We start from the raw sequence: 20,345 nt of genomic DNA on the forward strand, positions 1-20,345 counted from the left end.
ACCTCTTTTGTTTGTAAATAGTATTATCTAAACTCAAATAACATTTGTCAAGGCATCTGTGGCCTTTGTCATTTCAAAATAAATAGAGGTAGGAACTGCTGCTGCTGGGGGTGATACATCGACACAGAAGGGAAGCAAGACGACTTAGCATAATTTTACACAATTGTCTGTGAAGCAAGCGTTTGCAAGTGGAAACAAGTATGACAGTCAGCATCCTCTATGAAGAATACCGTTCTTGCTGCCAATTACCAACAGAATGTGTAGATTCCAGAGGGGAATTAATTAATATTATGATGATCATGACATCAGTGATGAGGATGATGATAAGGGTGATGATATGGTCATCAACATAGAGGAAGATGACCAATGTTAGCCAAAAGACCATTAGTGATTTGAAAAAAAAATAATTAAACTGCTATCTATTCTGTCCAGTTCATCGATCAACAACCAAAATGTTCTCTTTTGTGGGGGCCCAAACAATTCAAGCACTTCAGTCACAAAAGTGGCAGGCCCTGTCGATGAAGTGCTTGGTTTGTTGAACTTTGTGCATGTCCTTTTGTAACATATGGGTGGATGGGGCCAAGGACAATTACATCTTGTACTATTTTACATATTGGCATTGGTCTGTCAGCTTGTGTAACAGTCAACAATTCATATGTCAATTGTATTATCAGGTCGCCAAATCACATGGTGGACAGTATGATTAAGTAGACAATTCAAATGTCGACACTATTATTATAGGGATAGGGGTAGGGTTAGGGATAGGGGACAGGGATAGAGTTTGGAATAATACTATCTACATTTGAATTGTCAATCTAATAAATACTGTCTACAATTCAATTGTTGTCCTAATAATACCGTTGTTGTTATTATATTGTCAACTTTATAACCCTGTCTATTCTGCTGCCCACCAATCATATTGTGTCAATCCTGTAGCTGTCGAACACATGTATGTATCACACCTGGGTTTTGTCTCATCATCTGTTAAATCATGTCTACTGATGCCGACGCTGTCTGTCTAATGAGCTCTGATATTGCCACTGCTGTCTCCTCTCCAATGTATTGCTGATGACCCTCTCCAATGTATTTGCTGCTGACCCTCTCTAATGTGTCACACATGCTGCCTAACGGGTACCTACTTGGTGTATTTTCTATATTCAAAGGAAAATGTAATTGATGTAGACGTCTTCAATGAGGGTGATGTTTGGTTACCATTGAAGAAGATAACCACTGTTATCATTTGTTAACATCCTTATTTTATCTCCAGTTGAACAATCAACAACCAACATGTTGACTTTTGTGGCGGCCCAAACAAATTAAGCATTTAAGTCACAAAAGAGACAGTGCCTGTCGCTAGAGTGCTTGGTTTGTTAACCTATGTCATTGTACTTTTCAACATATGGGTGGGTGGACTGTCCCAAGGACAATGCCATCTTGCACGATTTTGGCTATTTCACTTTTCCCCAAGAATCTTCTGAAGTCTTTGTTGTAGTACATTCTTGCACCAAAATTCCCTATTTTAGTGCTTTTTGTAACTCATTGCAATACCTAACTGTATCAGCATGTTACTAGTGCTGCCATCTGTCAACTGACTGCTGGTTGGGTGACCAATATGCCAAATTGTGGCTCTTAATTTCTCAGAATGTGGACTTTAATATTATATTGCATTGTCTTGTCAAGACAGATGTTTGGCAACTAAATCTGCCTCAATGTGAGTTATACAAAACTCTGGGAAGGCCAACTATTGCCCAATCTGACCTGTCTGGTTTACATATTTTTTACACTTCACTAATATACAGGCCCGGCGCTCCCATTAGGCAAGGTTAGGCACTTGCCTAGGGCGCCGGGCTCTGGAGGGCGCCTGGAGGGCGCCAGAATGAAAATTACTTTAAAACTGTGTGGCGACCGCTGACCATACCTGTCACGGCCGCCGTACAGCATTCAGATGCACGGGGGAGGGGGGAAGAGGCTATTGCTCACCACCGCCGCCTCTCTGCTCCGTCTCCTCCCCTCCACTCACTAGTGTCAGCGAGTGGAGGGGAGCAGAGAGGCGGCGGTGGTGAGGTGGTGAGGTAAGGAATGACGGGGTGAGGAGGAAGGAGGGAGGAGGGCGCCGATTGTTGCGGGGGGGGGGGCTGGGGCGCCGATTTTGTAAAAATGCCTAGGGCGCCATGGAGGCTAGCACCGGCCCTGCTAATATAACATATATGTATTATTTATACATTCCATATTTATATACATTCTATATTGATATACATGACATATTTACATATTGCAAATATATACCATTGATGATTCCCCTTGCTTTATTTATAAGGGCAGCATTACGGCACATACTAATTTCTATTCAGCCAGATCTACCTTACTCATAGCATAAAAAGCACATAGTAAAAGAAGATTTTTGAAAGCTCTACTCTTGGCTCCCAATGAATTCTTTACCCAACGATAAGTGCATAGCAAATAAACAGATGAAGGTGCAGGCCACCTTTGTATACTTAGTTTTATCAATGTCTAATGTATTAATTGTACCACTGTCCATCCAATGAACGCTGCCTGTTTCTGTAGCGTAAGTGTCTATTATGGATGCTCTGTTACATTACAAATTTATATTATTCTTAGGTTTTGAAGTCTTTTATTGTGGGTGCACTCCACCTTCATCGATCATCTAAATTTATATATATAGTGGCATCAAATTACATTACACTTTACAATTGGGTATCTATCTACTTCTCTGAATCTTTACTAGTGTGCAAAATCTTTAAATTTTTTATTATAGGTGCAGTCCAACTTCATCTATTTAGTTTTAATAATATCTAACTGTATTATTTATACCACTGTCCATCCAATTAATGTTGCCTGTTTCTGTAGCATAAGTGTCTATGACGGATGCTCTGTTTTAGCTGCATCAAAGTGTAAGTGTTTAATGCCAAAGATTGACACTTGCATAGTATCAGAGGTCTTAATGAAATCAATTGATTTGCCAAATTGATTTCTGAAAGACATAATGTATGTTCCTTCTTTCCTGAATCACACCTTGGAAGATTAATGAAGATGCTTATGATCTCCAAAGTGCTTTTTTGCAAGGCTGCCAGATCATCTATTGTATCCCCTAGTCTAGGCATTATTTTACCTATTTTTCACAATTTTTAATTAAATCCAGATTCAAAACCAAAACCTTTCCCGTTTGTTGGGCAAAACCGGTAGCAAAGCCGGTCGACGAAGTTGGTTTAGAACAGACAGCGGTTTAAAAAACGAAACACAAGGGTCAGCGCACATCTCTAGAATAAACACATCAGAAAACATGCTAAACGCAAACAGAAGACAAATTTACATATAGTACTTTTATGTGTTTGAATATTTATTTTACTTTGCTTGATCTGTGCCTAAATATAGGCTTCTTCACTGAAGTGCATCAGGGCGTTTCACAATAGTTCCCCTTATGAGTATAAGACTAAACTCGATCTCTGACAGCTTTGCATTGGTGCAAAAGTTAAGTGATTTTGTAGAGTCAAAGGGCCTGATTCATTAGTGATCTTATCTGCCGTTTTTTGCTTATCTTAAGCAAATCCACTCTGTGCATGCTCAGAGAAGGGATCTAAGATGCAAAATCCACTGCGTAAGTGAAGAATTTCTTAAGTTAAGATAAAAATCCATCTTAACTTCACTCTTATCTCCCCGTTTCTTCTTAAAAATAAGCATCTTAACTTTTGCACAAGATAAGATCACTAATGAATGAGGCCCAAAATATCTATGTTCTCCTCCTCAAAACAAGGAACACACTTAAAGATGCACACTCCCCAGCCGTTCATCTGATTTTTCACTGCTCTGCAAAACTTGGTGCATCGGTGCTCTTGCTCCATACTTAGCAAGGAAGGAGACTGCTCAACCTAAATTCTCCCGATGCAAGCTTCTGCACTTCTTTAAAAAAACAGCTATACCAATGCACTTTGGCAGAAATCTAGTCACTCTATCACAAGGTTCATGATTTCAGATAAGAGAATTTTGCACAGTGCCTCTGCAATGTTGTGTTTGGCAATAAAGCCTATTGGAGCCAGCATGGAACGATATTCATGTGCTACACTGACACCTTTTTTTAATACAAAAAATGTCCCCATTAATTTAAATAAAATCTTGATTAAACCCCAATATACTTACCAAAGTCCTTGACCTTAGTCGTCATCAGATGTAACCTCTCACAAACATGTTCATGTTTTCCCTCTGTCTTGCCTCTGCACATTCTTCATTAACCTATTTGTACTGTTTTTATGTATTATTTGGTTTTGTGTATGATTTGTTTTATGTGTGACTTATTATGCCCACTGTTCGATGCTGCAGAGCTTTGTGACACTTTATAAATGAATAAATGATGATGATGAGATATAATCTTTAATGTACCTTGACTGAAGCCTTTGATTCTTTCTTGATCTGTCAAAAAAAAAAAAGTATTTTCGTTGTTCAACAGCGAAATAAATGATTTTGAAAAAAATAAAAATATCCCCTATCTGGAGGGCTGAGATGTACACATTGCAAGATCTTCTTACATAGATAATATACGAGATATGTGCACTGGCTGGTGGAAAACATAATTCACTGAGAATCTTTCATGGATTCTGCCCTGAAGGGGGTAGCGTTATTTTATTTATTTCTTTGTTTAATCACTTACTTCCCTCGACTACTTTAAATCAAGAAAATAAGATTTATTGAGAATTTAAAAAATCACCCCCAGACTGGACTGCCATCCACCAGTCTAAAACTGATAGTAATATTAGGCTAGCATATGCCACTAAATATTACCATTAAATTTTTTTCCTCTAGGATCGTAAATCTTCCTTCATTCTCCGATGTGTCTTTTGGGATATGGAAAAGAGAGTTTGGTCAAGCATCGGATGTAAGACCAAGCAGTCGGATATAGAGAACAGTACGCTTTGTGCCTGTAACCACCTTTCCACCTTTGCTGTTCTAATGGCTCCCAATGAAATCCAGGTAACATAAATTATTGTAATATAAGGAATTAGTGATATAATAGGGACAGTGATATAGTAATATATTTATTGAACAGTGTGCAAGACTTCTTATGAACGAGTTAACAATCCTCAGATATTTGAGAGTAATCTATTCTGGTTCTGTAGTCTTCAGGTAATTCATCAAGAATGAAGTCACAAAAAAAGAGTGGAAGTTGAAATGCTGAGGGTTCTATTGTATATGCTCAGATGGTGTTTTCTCATGGATATAATAACGTGATGAGTCAGTGTGTCAGAAGATATATTTGTGGGTAAAGCCTTTAATACAGTTAATTGTAAGGTCACTCCATAATGGTCCTGCGCTACAGGATAACTGTTGCATCCATCAAGTTTTGTTAAATGATAGACTTTAGCTGTCGCATATAAGGCTCAATACCATTCTCCAGTACAGGGCTGTGCATCTGGGTCTCTGTTCTATTATAGCTCCCAGCATTTTCTTTAATATCCAGTTCTCTAAGAACCTTGGTAGACTCTACTGCATGATATTCTTAGCAATTTGAATCCTGTCTATGTGTAAATGCACAGAACTATCCAGTCTTTCTTGTCTTTGTGATTGAAACTATCTTTCTCTCATCTACAGGTGGATGTTGGCTTAGAAGTGATCTCTCGCATTGGCCTCACTGTGTCTCTTGTCTGCCTGTGTCTCTCTCTTCTTACATTTATCCTATGCCGCTCTCTAATGAGCGCCCACACCTTTGTCCTGATAGTTCTATGTGGATGTCTCTTCCTGGGACAACTTCTTGTTCTGTTCGGTCTACGTCAGATCTGGAATACGGTAAATATCTTTTCTATTATTCTTCACCCTATTTTTGTAATGTGTCACTGATATGGTTCTCGTATAGCAGCAGAATGATCTATAGGTTTGTACAATGGAAACTCAAATCATAGTTGATACTGAGACAGCTTGGCAAGAGAATTATACACTTAATTATTTGATCTCTATTCCCTCCTTTATAATTATTCTAGAGATCCCTGCCACTGTCACTGACCTTATTACACATCTGTAGCCCCATCCTCAGTGTAAATACATTTCCGTTACTAGCCATAGAAGGTTAGCAGCAATCTTACTGATGTCCAGACACATGGAACAAGCAACATCACAATCTAAACAAATTTGCTTATAGGGAAATTACAACAGATACCAAATACATTGGCACTTATGGTACTGGTATTATTATTATTATTATTATTATTATTATTATTATTATTATCAACCCTTATAGGGCACCACAAAATTTCTGCAGTGCCGAACAGAATACAGGCAGTGGACCATACAGAGAAAACAGTACAGAACAATAAACAAATAATACAGTACAGAACATCAGACAGATAATACCAGGACTTCAAAACTCCAAACAAAGGTAGTAAAGTAAAGTTGGAGCAGAAGAATAGGTAGAGAGACAAGAGGGAAGAGGGCCCTGCTAGTAAGAGCTTACATCCTAAAGGGAGGGGAAACAGACAGCACGCACGAGAGGAGTAAGTAGAGGGGATCAAGTGCAAAAGGAGACAGGAAAGTGGGAGGGGAGGAGAACAAGGAAAGATAAGGTTATGTGGATAGCTGGTAGGCCTTGAGGAACAGATGGGTTTTGAGGGCCCGTTTGTAGGTGCTACAGTTAGGGACAGAGGGATGGAAGGAGGGAGGTCATTCTGGTGGAGGGTGGCAGCATGGGAGAACTCTTGAATTCTGGCGTGGGATAAGATGATCAGTAGGAGGAAAGGCGACGGTCATTGGCCGAACGCAGGGAATGGGCGGGAGTATGGATGGAGAGGAGCTTAGAAATATAAGGGGCAGTGGAATGGGGGAGGGTCTTGTTGGTGATGTTTAGGAGTTTAAAGAGTATTCTGTGGGGAAAGGGAGCCAGGGTAAGGCAAAGCAGAGAGGGGAGGCAGAGTAAAAGTGGCTTGAAAGAAAGATAAGTCTCTCGCGTTAAGAATAGAATGAAGGCGGGTGAGATGGGAGAGGGAGGCCGGTGAGGAGAAGGTTACAGTAATCAAGGCAGTAAATGATGAGAGCATGGATACTTGTCTTGGTGACATCCTGAGAAAGGAAGGGCCAGATGTGAGCGATGTTGCGGAGTTGGAAGCGACAGGATTGGGCGAGAGATTGAATATGGTGGGCAAAAGAGAGACATTCTGAAGGTGACACCCAGGCAGTGGATGTGGGGAATAGATGAGATGGTAGTGTTGTTGACAGTGATGGGGAGCTCAAGTAGGGGTGAAGATCTAGAATGAGGGAAGACAATGAGCTCGGTTTTAGCGATGTTAATTATAAGAAAACGTGAGGACATCCAAAAGGAGATGGCAGAAAGGCAGTCGGATACACGAAAGATTAAAGAGGGGGAAAGATCAGGAGAAGAGGTGTAGAGTTGAATGTCCTCAGCATAAAGGTGATACTGCAGAACAATAGAAGTGATAAGATCACCCAGAGAGGTATTGTACAGCAAGAAGAGTAGAGGTCCAAGAATAGACCCTTGAGTGACTCCCACAGTGAGTTCGGAGGAGAGGGAGGAGGAACCAGAAATGGATACAGAGATGGAGCGGATGGCAAGGTAAAAGGTCAACCATGCGAGGACAGAGCCAAATAGGCCAAGAGACAGGAGGGTTTGCAACACGAGGGGGTGGTCCACAGTGTCAAAGGCCGCGGAGAGATCAAGGAGGATGAGCAGGGAGAAATTACCCTTAGATTTAGCTGAGAGAAGGTCCCTAGTAACTTTGGCCAAGGTGGTTTCAGTGGAGTGGAGGGGTCGGAAGCCAGATTAAAGAGGGTCAATGAGGGAAGTGTCCAAGAGCCTGGTGAGGTGGATGCAGACAACCGAGTAATTTAGAGGCATAGGATAGAAGTGAAATAGGGCGTTAGTTAGCTAGTGAGGTGTGGTCAAGAGTAGGTTTTTTGAGAATGAGAGAGATGAGGGCATCTTTAAAGGAAGAGGGGTTGACTCCAGGGGAGAGTAACAGATTGAAGAGGTGTGCAAGGTAGGAGCAGGCAGTGGGGAAGAGGGAGCGAAGAAAGTGAAAGTGGATGGGATCCAGATTGCAGATAGATGGAGGAGAGAAAAAGATGAGGGAGGTAGAGCAGAAGGAGCACCAGAGTTGGTTGCTAGAGGAAGGCAGAGCGATGTGGGTGGCAGGAGAAAGATGTGAGGAGGAGATATCAAGTCTGAAGGCCTCGATTTTGGAGGAGAAAAAGAGGCAAAGTCAGTGGCAGAGAGGGAAAGAGGGATTGGGGGGAGTTGAACGTTGCAAAAAGGCAGCGGGAATTGGAGAACTGAGAGGAAATAAGGGATTTAAAGAAGGTTTGTTTAGCTAGGAAGAGGGAAGAATTGTAGGAAGAGAGGATAAATATGAAGCGACCGAAATCAGCCAGGGAATGAGCTTTCCTCCAGAGGCGCTCAGCAGCATGAGTGAATTTTTGAAGGAAACAGGTAAATTTGGAGTGCCAAGGTTGGGGCGACAAGAGTTGACGGTGGACAGAGGAGGCCGGGGTGATGGCATCCAGGGCAGTGATGAGGGAGTGGTTACAGAGGGAGATCACCTAGTCAGGGAAGGCCAGGGGCGGAAGAGGGGATAGGAGAGTTTCGAGAGAGTAAGAGAAAGAGGTAGAGTCAAGAGCGTCAAGATTGCGCCTAGTGAGAGTAGTGACAGGCGGGGGGCAGCAGGGGAAGAGGACAGAGTAACGGAGAGGAGATGGTGGTCAAGGAGTGGAAAGGGAAAGTTAGAGAAGTCCAAAAGATCACAAAGATGAGAGCAGACAAGGTCATGGGAGTGACCAAGACAGTGGATGGGGAAGACAAAGGAGGAAGAAAGGGCGAGAAGTTTGATGGTTGCAGAGTCAGTGGGCTTATCAGATGGATTGGGAGTTCCAGAGGACACAGTAGAAGGGAAGGGAGGGAAGTGGGGAGATATTAGCAGGGTCCTGGAGCATAGGGGAGGGTTGAAGTGGAGGTGTGGAAGAGGGCTGGGGGAGAGGATGAGTCACAGGTGTCAGAACTGCAGGTTATTCGGGAGGAAATAGGCACCGGGTAAGTCACGAGTGTGAGGACTGCAGGTTACTTGGACTTTGGAGGCACGATGCACAGGATGCGTCACAGGTAACAGGACTCCAGGTAACTCTGGAGGCACGAGGCACAGGATGATCAGCAAGCCCAGAAAGTGTAGTGGTCTACAGAGGCATTATCACTAGATGGTGGAGATGACACACAGGGTATAATAGTCTGCAAGCTGATACACAGGAGATGCTGGAGACAGGATGCAATGGTCTACGGAGCATTACCACTAGACAATGGAGATGACACACAGGATGCAATAGTCTGCGGACCGATACACAGGAGATACTGGAGATAGGATGCAATGTTCTGCGGAGCATTATCACTAGACAGCGGAGATGACATACAGGGTGTAATGGAATGCAGACACAAGAGCTGGATATGCCACTAAGTGTAGGTGCAGGATTAGTAGTGGTGCAATGAAATGCAGACACTGTAAAGCAGGAGAGTCAAACAAGCCAGGGGTCAAAGCGACTTATCAAAATTTCACTGAGCCCAAAACCTGAACACAATTATTTTATATTTCAATGTAGGAGGCATCTTTTCATGGATGTGAAAATAATAAATTGGCATTATATGGTGATTTACATATAATCAACAATACATAAGACTTACACCAGTTCAACAATATCAGTTTTTGCTGACCACAAGCTGCATGACATCTTCTAGAATAAGCTGTAGGTGGCTGTTTATACAGAGAGCACAGAAAATACAAGTACAATGGAAATACATCACCCTGACTGTATATTAGTTTTATTTATTGATTTATTGATTGTGTAGACAGACAAATACATGAAAACATTTGGTAAGCATAGATTTCTCTTGACTTGGTAGCTTGTTTATTGCGTTAAATCATTGGGAAATATGAGAGGATCTTGTCAGTAAATTTAGGGGGGAATTCAATAAACCAAGATGTTCCTCAGAACATCCCGGCTCTGCATTCTTACAATTACTATGGTTAAATCTCTGCTCATTTTTCCTTGCACGAAAAATCAACTGAGATTTCTGAAGAAAATCTTGTGGCCGCAATGATCTGAGGAATATCGCAGCTAATTGAATCTGCCCCTTAGAGTGACTTTGTTGGGCTTATAGATGTCCACTAGTGAGTTTTTCTAGGGTTTATTTACTCCATAAGGGATCATCTCTGGACATTATCTAAACTAGTGCCCTCAGGTAACTATAAGGTAGCAAACCTTAAAGTGCTTTGTTGCTTTGAAAGAACACTAGACAGTGCGGACACAACAACTCCCATTACCCCACATCCTGCTCTCATGGTGTTGATCCATCCCTCCATCGCCCCCCAACTTAACAACTTTAAAAATCCCATAACAAATAATTTAATATTTAGTTCATTGCAATCTTGCAAAATTGTCCATGTTCATTGAAACATTAGTTTGGAGATCAAAAAATAATTTATACTGTCTGAATTACCCAAATATAAACCAGTACAGTATTTATTGATTCACCAAATTTAAGATTTGATGTATGTTTGCAAATTATTAGTTATAAGATATTGGAACATATGGAATTCCTTTAATGTTTATGTGCAAAATGAACAACCTGTAAAATGTATTTTGAGAATATAAAGTAATATTCCTGAACATCTATTAATGGACAATAAAATTTGTTTTTACTGGTTTCTTTCATAGAGCCCCCATGATTTCTAGCTTTATAATTCAGCACTGCATGATTCTCATATAACTTATATTCAGACTCTTTGTCTTACTGTCTCTCTCTCAGGTTCTCTGCTCTGTGATTGCAGGCAGTCTGCAGTACTTCTTCCTCTGTGCCTTCTGCTGGATGTCTATCGAGAGCATCCTGCTCTTCATGACTGTCCGAAACCTGCAGGCTATGAATTACATGACATCTCAATGGTCTCACTTTCCATATGTCTGTCTGGTTGGATTTGGTATTCCTCTTATCATAGTCGTCATCTCAGCAGCAATTCGCTCGGATGGATATAGGAATGACAAATTGTGAGTTTTAACATGTACCAAGCTTTATTGTAATGCATTTCATGTCTATCTGTATACGGATTACACTTCCTGGTATTTTCAGTCTCAGTGCTCCTCTCCTCACTGATTACGTATACAGGGATTCTTTGCTCGGCGATTAGCCTCCCTAGATTCCCACTTTCTCAACATATTACCCTTATGGAGAGTATCCCGTTCTGTACACTTCCTCAGATTTTCCATCTGTCCACTGACTATCCTTGCTAAGATTCTCTCTCTTTCTACTCATTATCTTTCCTGAGATTCCCAATTCCTCCACGTATTAGTCTTCCTGAGACTATCCCTTTATTTACAGATTATACTTCCTAATATTGTCATTCTGATTTCATTTAATTCTCAACCTTGATTACCCTTCCTTAGATTCTCTCTGGCTTACTATTCCCGAGATTGTCCATTTCTCCACTAGTTACCCTGACTGAGCTTGCCTTTGTGAACCAGCATTCTGAATCCTGTACCTTCCTGGTTGCTTTCTGTGTTTTGACTGCTGACTTTTGAATGACTACCTTCTCTGACTTCTGATCCCTGGCTTTTGGACAACTACCTTCTTTGGCTTCTAACTTAGCTCTCGGAGTAAGTGTAGTGTAAGGAACAGTACACTCTTTTAACTAAAGACTGTTCCTGCTATTTGAATCCACAAAACCAATAACTATGGTACAAATGCCGTAAACTCTGACAGCAAGTAAGTTTACTACAGGCTATCTCTGTCATGCCAATTAATCATTAATCTGCCATGATTGGTTTGGTTCCTGAATAATAAGCTATCAGGGGCATCCATCACACATGTCCAATAGCCCCCAAAAATGGTTTATTTGTCCCTGGGGATTTATTACAGTTTGGTTATGCTTGTTTTCTTGGGCAACCTTTAGCTAGCGGCAATGGTAGGTCCCTCGTCCTTTTCCTAGGGCCCTGGTAAGTGTGTTTCCTTGAGGGTTTCTGCCATTGTTTGGGTTGCCATGTGGCAATAAACTGCTGGAGCCCTGTAATATTGATAAGGACCCATAAATAAATGTCCCGCGGGGTAAAGGCTGCAAACCTTGAAAGACTAGATCTCTCCCCACTTACAAAATCTTGGGACAGCTGGAGATTACAGGCAAGTAATTTTTGGCTGAGAAGTGACAAGAATATGAGTACCTTTGAGGTAAGGACTGCGAGAGACCCAATTGCATCTGAATCCCCCAGTTAGCTTCCCCAGGTTGGCAAAATCTGGATCTGCTGGTGCTCCTGTTGATATACTGGGCTCCCTGAGGTTCTACCTCTCCTGATTTCCCTTAAAAGATTTCCCCTCTCTCAAATGATTGTCCTTCCAAGGTATCTCCCTCTCTTTACTGATATCCCTTTGAGGGATTTTCCATCTCTTCGCAGATTTCCCTTCTTGAGATTCTCCTTTTTTCAACTGATTTCCCTTCCTGAGATTCTCTCAATCTCCACTGACTTCCCTTCCTGTGGTTCTCACTCTCCTGATTTCCCTTAAAAGATTTTCCCTCTCTCAATTCATTGTCCTTCCAAGGTATCTCCCTCTCTTCACTGATATCCCTTCGAGGAATTTTCCATCTCTTCGCAGATTTCCCTTCTTGAGATTCTCCTTTTTTCAACTGATGTCCCTTCCTGAGATTCTCTCAATCTCCACTGACTTCCCTTCCTGGGGTTCTCACTCTCCTGATTTCCCTTAAAAGATTTCACCTCTCTCAAATGATTGTCCTTCCAAGGTATCTCCCTCTCCTTACTGATATCCCTTCAAGGGATTTTCCATCTCTTCGCAGATTTCCCCTCTTGAGATTCTCCTTTTTTCAACTGATTTCCCTTCCTGAGATTCTCCATTTCACCTTCCATTACCCTTTATGAGCTACTCCCTCTCTTTAATGTTTAACCAAGCTGAGATTTGTGTTTGACGGTTGTGGTTTTTTTTATGATTATTTTGTTTTTTAACATTGACAGGTTTGTGAGAAATAGATATTCGATATAGTGACAGATATCTGAGCAATAGACATTACAGTGACAGATAGCTATATATATATTCTCTGTCTCTTTCAGTTGTTGGCTGGCTCTCAGTCTTGTCTGGAGTTTCATTGGTCCAGTGTGTGTATTTATCACTGTGAGTATATAATCCTAGACTCGTTCTCACACTATCTGCCTGCCTCTTGTACTCCCTCTGACCTCACTGTTTCTCTGCAGATAAATGCCATACTCTTGCTCCTCACATTCTGGCTACTTAAGAAGAAGTTGGCATCACTAAATTCAGATGTGTCCACTCTAAAACATACCCGGTGAGTCCAAAAGGCAGCACCACACTGGGTCAGAAACTTAGAACTATGGACACAAGGAAATAAAACAGAGTATGACACTAAAAGAACATACATAAAACTATATGGAGTGATGTACACACAAGTGTAATTTATGTTACTGTTGAGGTTCAACATCAAAAAGTAATCATAAGACCACAAGCTGAGTCCTATTATACAAGTTACTCTTAGGTGGCTTCTCATATCAATATAATACATAGCATGTGGTTTGTAATCCCTTGTAACAAATTCCAGAAATACTTATGGTATTAAATGGTTTCTTCACACAAAATATATGTGCACCCCATGTTCTGATTCTACATACCAAGACCTACACCCAGAATTTAGTTTCTACATAACTCTCAAAACTCCCAGCCGCCAGAGCCTAGTGAGCAGTTGATGGATCCTTCCCAGGGCTATCGCCTGCCTGTGGACACTCTAGGCAGTGACCCCACCGATCAGAAGTGGTGCCCACTCTCATATTAGGCCCCCACGCCCGCTGCTTCTTACCTTAGTAGGTGGGATTGTGAATGTGAAGCTTGGCTGTGACATCTTAGCCAAGTGCCACACTGTCAGTGTAACATTGACATAGAGGAGCATCAGCCAGCAGCTCCACATGTAAGAAGCTGGCTGAACGCTTCTTCATGTCAGCAGCATGTCTGGCGCTCTGTGTGGGGGCTCCACAGGAGGGAACTAAAAACACTGGATGAGTGACAGTATGTTGCTTATTCTGTGCTTTATGTAGCCTCTAACCATTAGAGCCGTAGGCAAAAGCCAAGATTTGCCTAATGGTAGCGCCTGTCCTGACCCTTTCTTCCACACACCTGTTATCTAACTTTATAACACAAGGGGTCATTCAAATACACTTGTTCACAGCAACCTAGTTACTAAGCTAAATATAAAAAAAACGTGGTAAAACCACGTGAAACAACTGTTAAAGATGTCTTTTTCGGGGCCTGATTAAGGGTTCGAGCTGTTATAGACTAATACACTCATAGCAACTCCTCGCCTTTCATGATAGGCTAACATGCGATAGGTACAACGAACTTGTCCATAATTTTAAATCCGCCTTCCTTCACTCTCCCAAACACCAATGTTTATGTTCCTATATTTTAGAAACCTAGCTCCACCTAGCTTTTTAAAAGAGTCACAGCAATCTTTGTTACTCATTTAGTTTTCATTAAAATCAGAACTGATTACCAGAATGGAGGCATGGAGGCAAACGAGCACTTTTGAGGGTGAAGGGGAGGGGGCTGTTATGCCTGACCTGTCGCCTTCCTTGATTCTCTTACTCTCTTATCCTCAAGTGCCCGCCCAAGGATGATTCATTGTCTTCAGCCCTTACCATGGGATTCTATGAAGATTAAAACATTGCTACATTTTCCTTTCATGTTTTTTTTCTACTTTAGAAAACAGCTCATATATACTTAGAAATACTTATTTCTTAAAATGAATTTCAGTTTTCAGGTCACCTCTCCCTGTCACAATTTTGCACCTCCGTAAACTGTTGCCCCACCCCCAAAAGTCTGGAGTCCTAGTCAACCTAATGGATAATAAGAATCTGGTATTTTTAATGGATATGATGAGAAGCAGGGAAGAACAAACAAGAATCTTATGGGGAATACATCGATTGACTAAAATATATATTTGAGTAAATAAATAATAAAGTCTACACACAATCGATAGACTGACACACACCATTATCACACTTAATTAAATACTGACACTCAGTTTGGGGTTGAATTTTATTTGACTCTCATATTGAAAACAATTTGCACGTTAGATACTTAATAAGATATGTTTTATTGCTTTGGTTTTACACTGGTGCACAAAGATGGTCCGTTCAGTTCATTTTAGAGTGCATGCCTACATCGCATACTAGGGACCTGAATCATTAAGGAGAGCAAAGCATAAAAAAGGAGTAACCTTGCACCTTGGCAAAACCATGTTGCATTGGAGGGGAACTTTAAATTTCAGCATAAAAATAAAGCTATATCAAGTATTTGTGTGCTATATTAAAAAGCAGCCAGCATTTAACTTATGTGTAAAATAATAGCCTAATTTGCACCCCTTGCATTGTAACATGGTTTGTCCAAGAGCAAACTTATTTCTTTGTTTGCTTTGCTCTCCTTAATGACTCAGGCCCTGGAACTGCACCTAGGTGTGCGGGATGGGAAAAATATCTGAAGAGGTGCAGTCTGCAAAAGTGTAAATGCCCCATGAAAATCCAACCTCCTACCACTGCATAACCAAACACAATGCTTGGTTTGGCCTTATTCTAGGTTAAATTAATCGTGAGAACAATATTGGTATATGTTTTTTTGTGCTTTGTGCTGGTAAAAGTGCCAAAATCAATCAACTTTTTTTCTACCCACAGACTACTGACATTTAAGGCTTTGTCTCAGCTCTTCATACTGGGCAGTACCTGGATTATCGGCCTCTTCCAGTTTGGGGGTGGATCCCTCGTTGTGTCTTACATCTTCACCATCTGCAATAGTCTCCAGGGAGTCTACATCTTCCTCGTACATTGTCTGCTCAACCGCCAGGTTATGGGACAAAAAGAACTTTCATTATACTGTGTTTAAGGCATAATTACTTCAACTGCACTTTCAAGGAAGCTGAGTAGAACTGGTGCAACACACTGTACATTAATTCATAGAGCCCATTTTGTCATTAAATGAAAAATATAATAATATTGTTACGAGCCGCGGCTCCACTGCTGGCCGCCCCGGCTAGCTTCCTGGTGCCTGTGGAATCCCGGCCGTCACCACTATGACCGGGAAGTCACTTCCTCCTTCTTAGGCCTAGGCAGCAACTGGGACGCTTAGCTCCCCCTGCTGCCACGCCCGTCCAGCAGTCTAACAGCTGGGCGTGTGCGCGCAGGGCCTTGTGAGCGCAGCCTCCTATGGCTGATAGGGGAAGGGGCTCGCTGGGCACTCTGCTTGATGATTCTCCTCACTATTTAAGGCAGTGAGGACTGAGCTCACTGCCAGTTATAGCTTCCTGTTGCTGTGGCTTCCTGCTCCCTTCTCCTGTTCCTGCTCTTGTGTATTCTGATTGATTCTTCGTGTTTGACCCTTAGCTTGCTTACAGGACTTTGTTGGATTGCCTGTGACCCTGAACTCTGCCTGTTTTACGGATATGTTGCTTTCTGCCGGCCCTGACCCTTGCTGGGACTTCACTCTGCTGCATGTTGTTGCCCCTTTGACCTCTGCCTTTTTACTGGACTCCGCTACTACCTACTAACCTACTATCTGTACCTCACCAGTGATGAAGTAATATCATAAACTTATACTACTCTGAGTTAAAGATCTGGGGGCATCTGAGTATCTGTGAGCGCATCCAGCTCTACGGGAAAGGCGACTGCTATAGTTAAAGACCTCTCCTGCCTGTTCTACAAGTATATGATAAAGAGAGGAATAATATATAGGATACTGCAATAAGGATAAAACAATTTTCTTAATGAATACTGTAAGTGATGACATCAGAACCCACTGATTATAAGCTATGACATTAGAACTTGCAGTTTATACAGATATTACATTTAGGTATTTATACATATATTTAACTCTACTATGTATTAGTAAATACGTGTCCTAAGTGTCACGTAAATTGCAGAGATGGCCGCTAACCGGTATTAGCGCAACTGACAGGGAGGCATGGCGTATACCGTACCCCTGTTATTCACCAGGGACCCCAGCAAGGGAGTTTGGGCTTAGCTGCAGAAGGTACGCAGGTCGCGGTTCTCCAAGACAGTCACCGGTGTAGCGACAGTAGTAGACAGGCATAGTCAGGCAGTCCAGGTCAAAACCAAATGAGTGATGCGGTACACGGGGAGGATCCAGAGAGAAGTCAGGTCAAGCCAAATAGTCAGACCAGTTGAGCAGCGAAGTACAAAACGTAACACAGGATAATGGTAACAGGAAGCGGAGTTAGAACTGAAGAACACAGGATCAGAAGTTCAGGAAGTGGTGGAGTAGGAGTGAACCAATACTCTGGCACCTGACAGATGTCAGAGGACGTTATATAAAGCATAAGGTGCACCCTGATTGGATGATGGAGATTCGACGGTCAGACACGCTGACCGCTAACAGGTGTGCAGAGAAAGCGTTCCGTTGCCTAGCAACAGGGCGCAACTGAAGGGAGCATGCGCACTTACAGCGTGCAGGAGACCAAGAAAATAATCTCCTTTATTATGCTGTCCCCCAAAACTTGCTGCCTGAGACAGCTGCCTATTATAGAGCCTGTAGCATTATTCTATAATTTACTTCCATTTATTTAATTTTATCTTTGCTTTAAGTGAAATAATTGCAAACTTAAATTGTAGCGCTATATGTTTGACCTGATCAATATGTGCAATTAAAAATTACATTTGTTATATTGTCACAAGATGATATTCATCATCATCATCATCAACAATTATTTATAGGTAGCCACTGATTATGTACCATTGGACATTCATCCTACAAATCCTGACATACATGAGTACAGTAAGCATGAACAGAAACATGAGCACAGTTTACCATACTAAAAGAATAGCAATGTCAGGTTCAACTAGAGAATGGGTGGTACGCAAACAATTATAGAAACGGGCACAAATACAGCACATGAGGGTGAACAAACAGCAAAGCACTCAAACAAATATCAGCAAAGGACCGCACAAGGTGTGGATGGGGTAGATGGACAGTGGTCGGACATAAGACATAAGGAACAGAACAGTGCCGTGAGAGCTTACATTCTAGAGGGAGTGGAGAAGAGAGACAGTAGGAGACAATGGGAATGTATATAATAATGTTATGTAATACCACTGCTGATCCCAAAAATATTATATTTTCTGCCTCATAATTCTTTACACCTTTGTTATAATTATACTTTATTTACATAGCTCTGGCATATTGTCCAGTGATGTGCAATAATTGGACCAACCACCATGCCTCCCTGGCCTCTGATTGTAATTATAATCTTGTTCTTGTCACACTTACAGGTAAGAGACGAGTACAGTAGAGGCTTCCGCAGGCTCCGTTCTAGGAAATCAGAGTCTGAGGTTGTGTCGGGCAGTACTGTACCAATTAAATTAGTAAGTCTAGTATTGTTACTTTTATCTTATTATAATATTGTTGCAGAGTCATCCAGGTCCAAGTGTTGAGTGGTTTAATAATATAGTTTTACACTTTTACATTATTTCTGAGTCACCCACATTCAATAATACATTGGTCCAGGGCCACTCATGTACAGTAATATATTACTTACAAAAATATATTGTTACATTGTTTCAGTTACCCAAATCCAACTATACATTATACCACTGTTACATTAATGCAACATCACCCAGATCCAATATCACATTGTTACACTCATAATTAAGCTTGGGAAAATTTCCCAAGATTGAGGCATATTTTCATTTTTTTTGTTTTCCAAAAGTGCTTGCTCAAAAATGAGCATAATAAATAAGCATAGTGACTAATAACACCCTGCGTGAAAAATCCTCACCTTGCTTTAATAAAGAAAGCAGGAATTATACAACTCTTTCCCATAGAGGAAGATCCTGTTGTACCAACAGCATGATCCTCCTTCCCTGATATCAGATGTGTTGTTGGAGCTGCATGATCTCCTTGCATTGTTGTGCAGGAGACCAGGTGATATGCAAGGTTAAGTTATTCTCTACTATAGAAAATATAAGCAGAGAATAAGAGTTGAGACCAGCAGGGCAGAAAACAGGAAGGAGCTGGTGGATCCTGTTACCCATCACTGGCCTAATGTAGCTTCAGTCAAATATTGTAACATTACTGCAATCACCAAGATTTCAAATTTATTTTTAAATTTATTATTGCAGAATTCCACAGATCAACTAATACATTGTTGCTGTGTCACACAGGTCAAATAATATATTGTTACATTGTTGCAGTGTCCAACAGGTCCAATAAAACAGTGATACATTGAAGCCTCTAAAGCACAGAAGAAAGATATTCTGAGCACAGAGGAGCCATAGGTGGCTGGGAGAAATGATCTTACTCAGCAGAAATCAACATCATCAAGTCTATCCCAAACATCACAGTATGAGCAGTATGAAGAGAATATATTAAGCCATTTACCAATATAATGAGGACAAGTGAAGACATTAAATCTATTGATGACCAGCAGGATTTGCAATATCATAAGAGAAATGCAAGATCTATGGTTCTGCAAATCATATAAAGCCAATTTCATTTTTTTCCGTTTCCGGACTCCCCAGCTAAATCTAAACCTGTTTTCAAACTAATATTTGGAGCACAGCCAAGTTTGATAATAAAGAAGTCAGATATATGATTGTGGAAAGCTTAATAGACTGATATATTATAGGGCAGTCTTTTACAGATTTATTGTGTATGATTTATTGTGTTCAACCATATTGTTTATTTGTATCATTTGTACAGCTTTAATATCACTATTAAACAGTAACACTCTGAGTTATAAGTTAAGTATGAGTTTTGAACAACATTTGCCAAAATAAGGTGAACATATTGAACTGGTTATTAAAAGTGGAAAAGACTGTGCTAAAGAATTATTCAAAATACATATATAAATGTTTTGCATATTTCTATAATATTGTTACTATGTGATGAAAATTGACTCTAATTCAGCTGGAGAATCAGCATTGCCGTTCTAGCCAGAGGTGTAACTAGGAATGTCTATACAATTGCCAGAATGTTTTTTAATCATGCCCCTCTTAAGTTTCACCCAACGCTATGACATCTAACATACAATATAAGTACTACTACCATTTTATTATGATACTTTTCATTTTTTTTAAATCTACCCCTTCTGTCTTTTTCTCTCTCTAACTATTCTTATAGGTAATTGTGTTAATAATAAAGTAAATACATTTATATCTATGAATGACTTGTAGGTTTAACCAAACATGTATAAAGTTAAAATTAATGTATCCTTCTAATATTATATATTATTATAATATTCCCCTCTTACTGGGCAGGGTGGGTATTGATGAATATG

At 40.8% G+C, this 20,345-nt stretch overlaps 1 protein-coding gene across 1 annotated transcript in view; it reads left to right on the plus strand.

Annotated features, from left to right (window-relative positions):
- Positions 1–18,501, plus strand: part of LOC142150642 (adhesion G protein-coupled receptor E1-like) — a 40,321-nt gene extending 21,820 nt beyond the window's left edge. The window contains exons 7-13 of the mRNA XM_075205838.1: positions 4,816–4,983; positions 5,602–5,796; positions 10,805–11,040; positions 13,108–13,168; positions 13,249–13,340; positions 15,733–15,901; positions 18,340–18,501. Coding sequence (XP_075061939.1) covers positions 4,816–4,983; positions 5,602–5,796; positions 10,805–11,040; positions 13,108–13,168; positions 13,249–13,340; positions 15,733–15,901; positions 18,340–18,501 — 1,083 coding nt within the window. The remainder of the gene's footprint in view (positions 1–4,815; positions 4,984–5,601; positions 5,797–10,804; positions 11,041–13,107; positions 13,169–13,248; positions 13,341–15,732; positions 15,902–18,339) is intronic.
- The last annotated feature ends 1,844 nt before the right edge of the window (positions 18,502–20,345 follow it).

This window comes from Mixophyes fleayi, chromosome 4, assembly GCF_038048845.1.
Source record: "Mixophyes fleayi isolate aMixFle1 chromosome 4, aMixFle1.hap1, whole genome shotgun sequence".
Lineage (NCBI taxonomy): Eukaryota > Metazoa > Chordata > Amphibia > Anura > Limnodynastidae > Mixophyes > Mixophyes fleayi.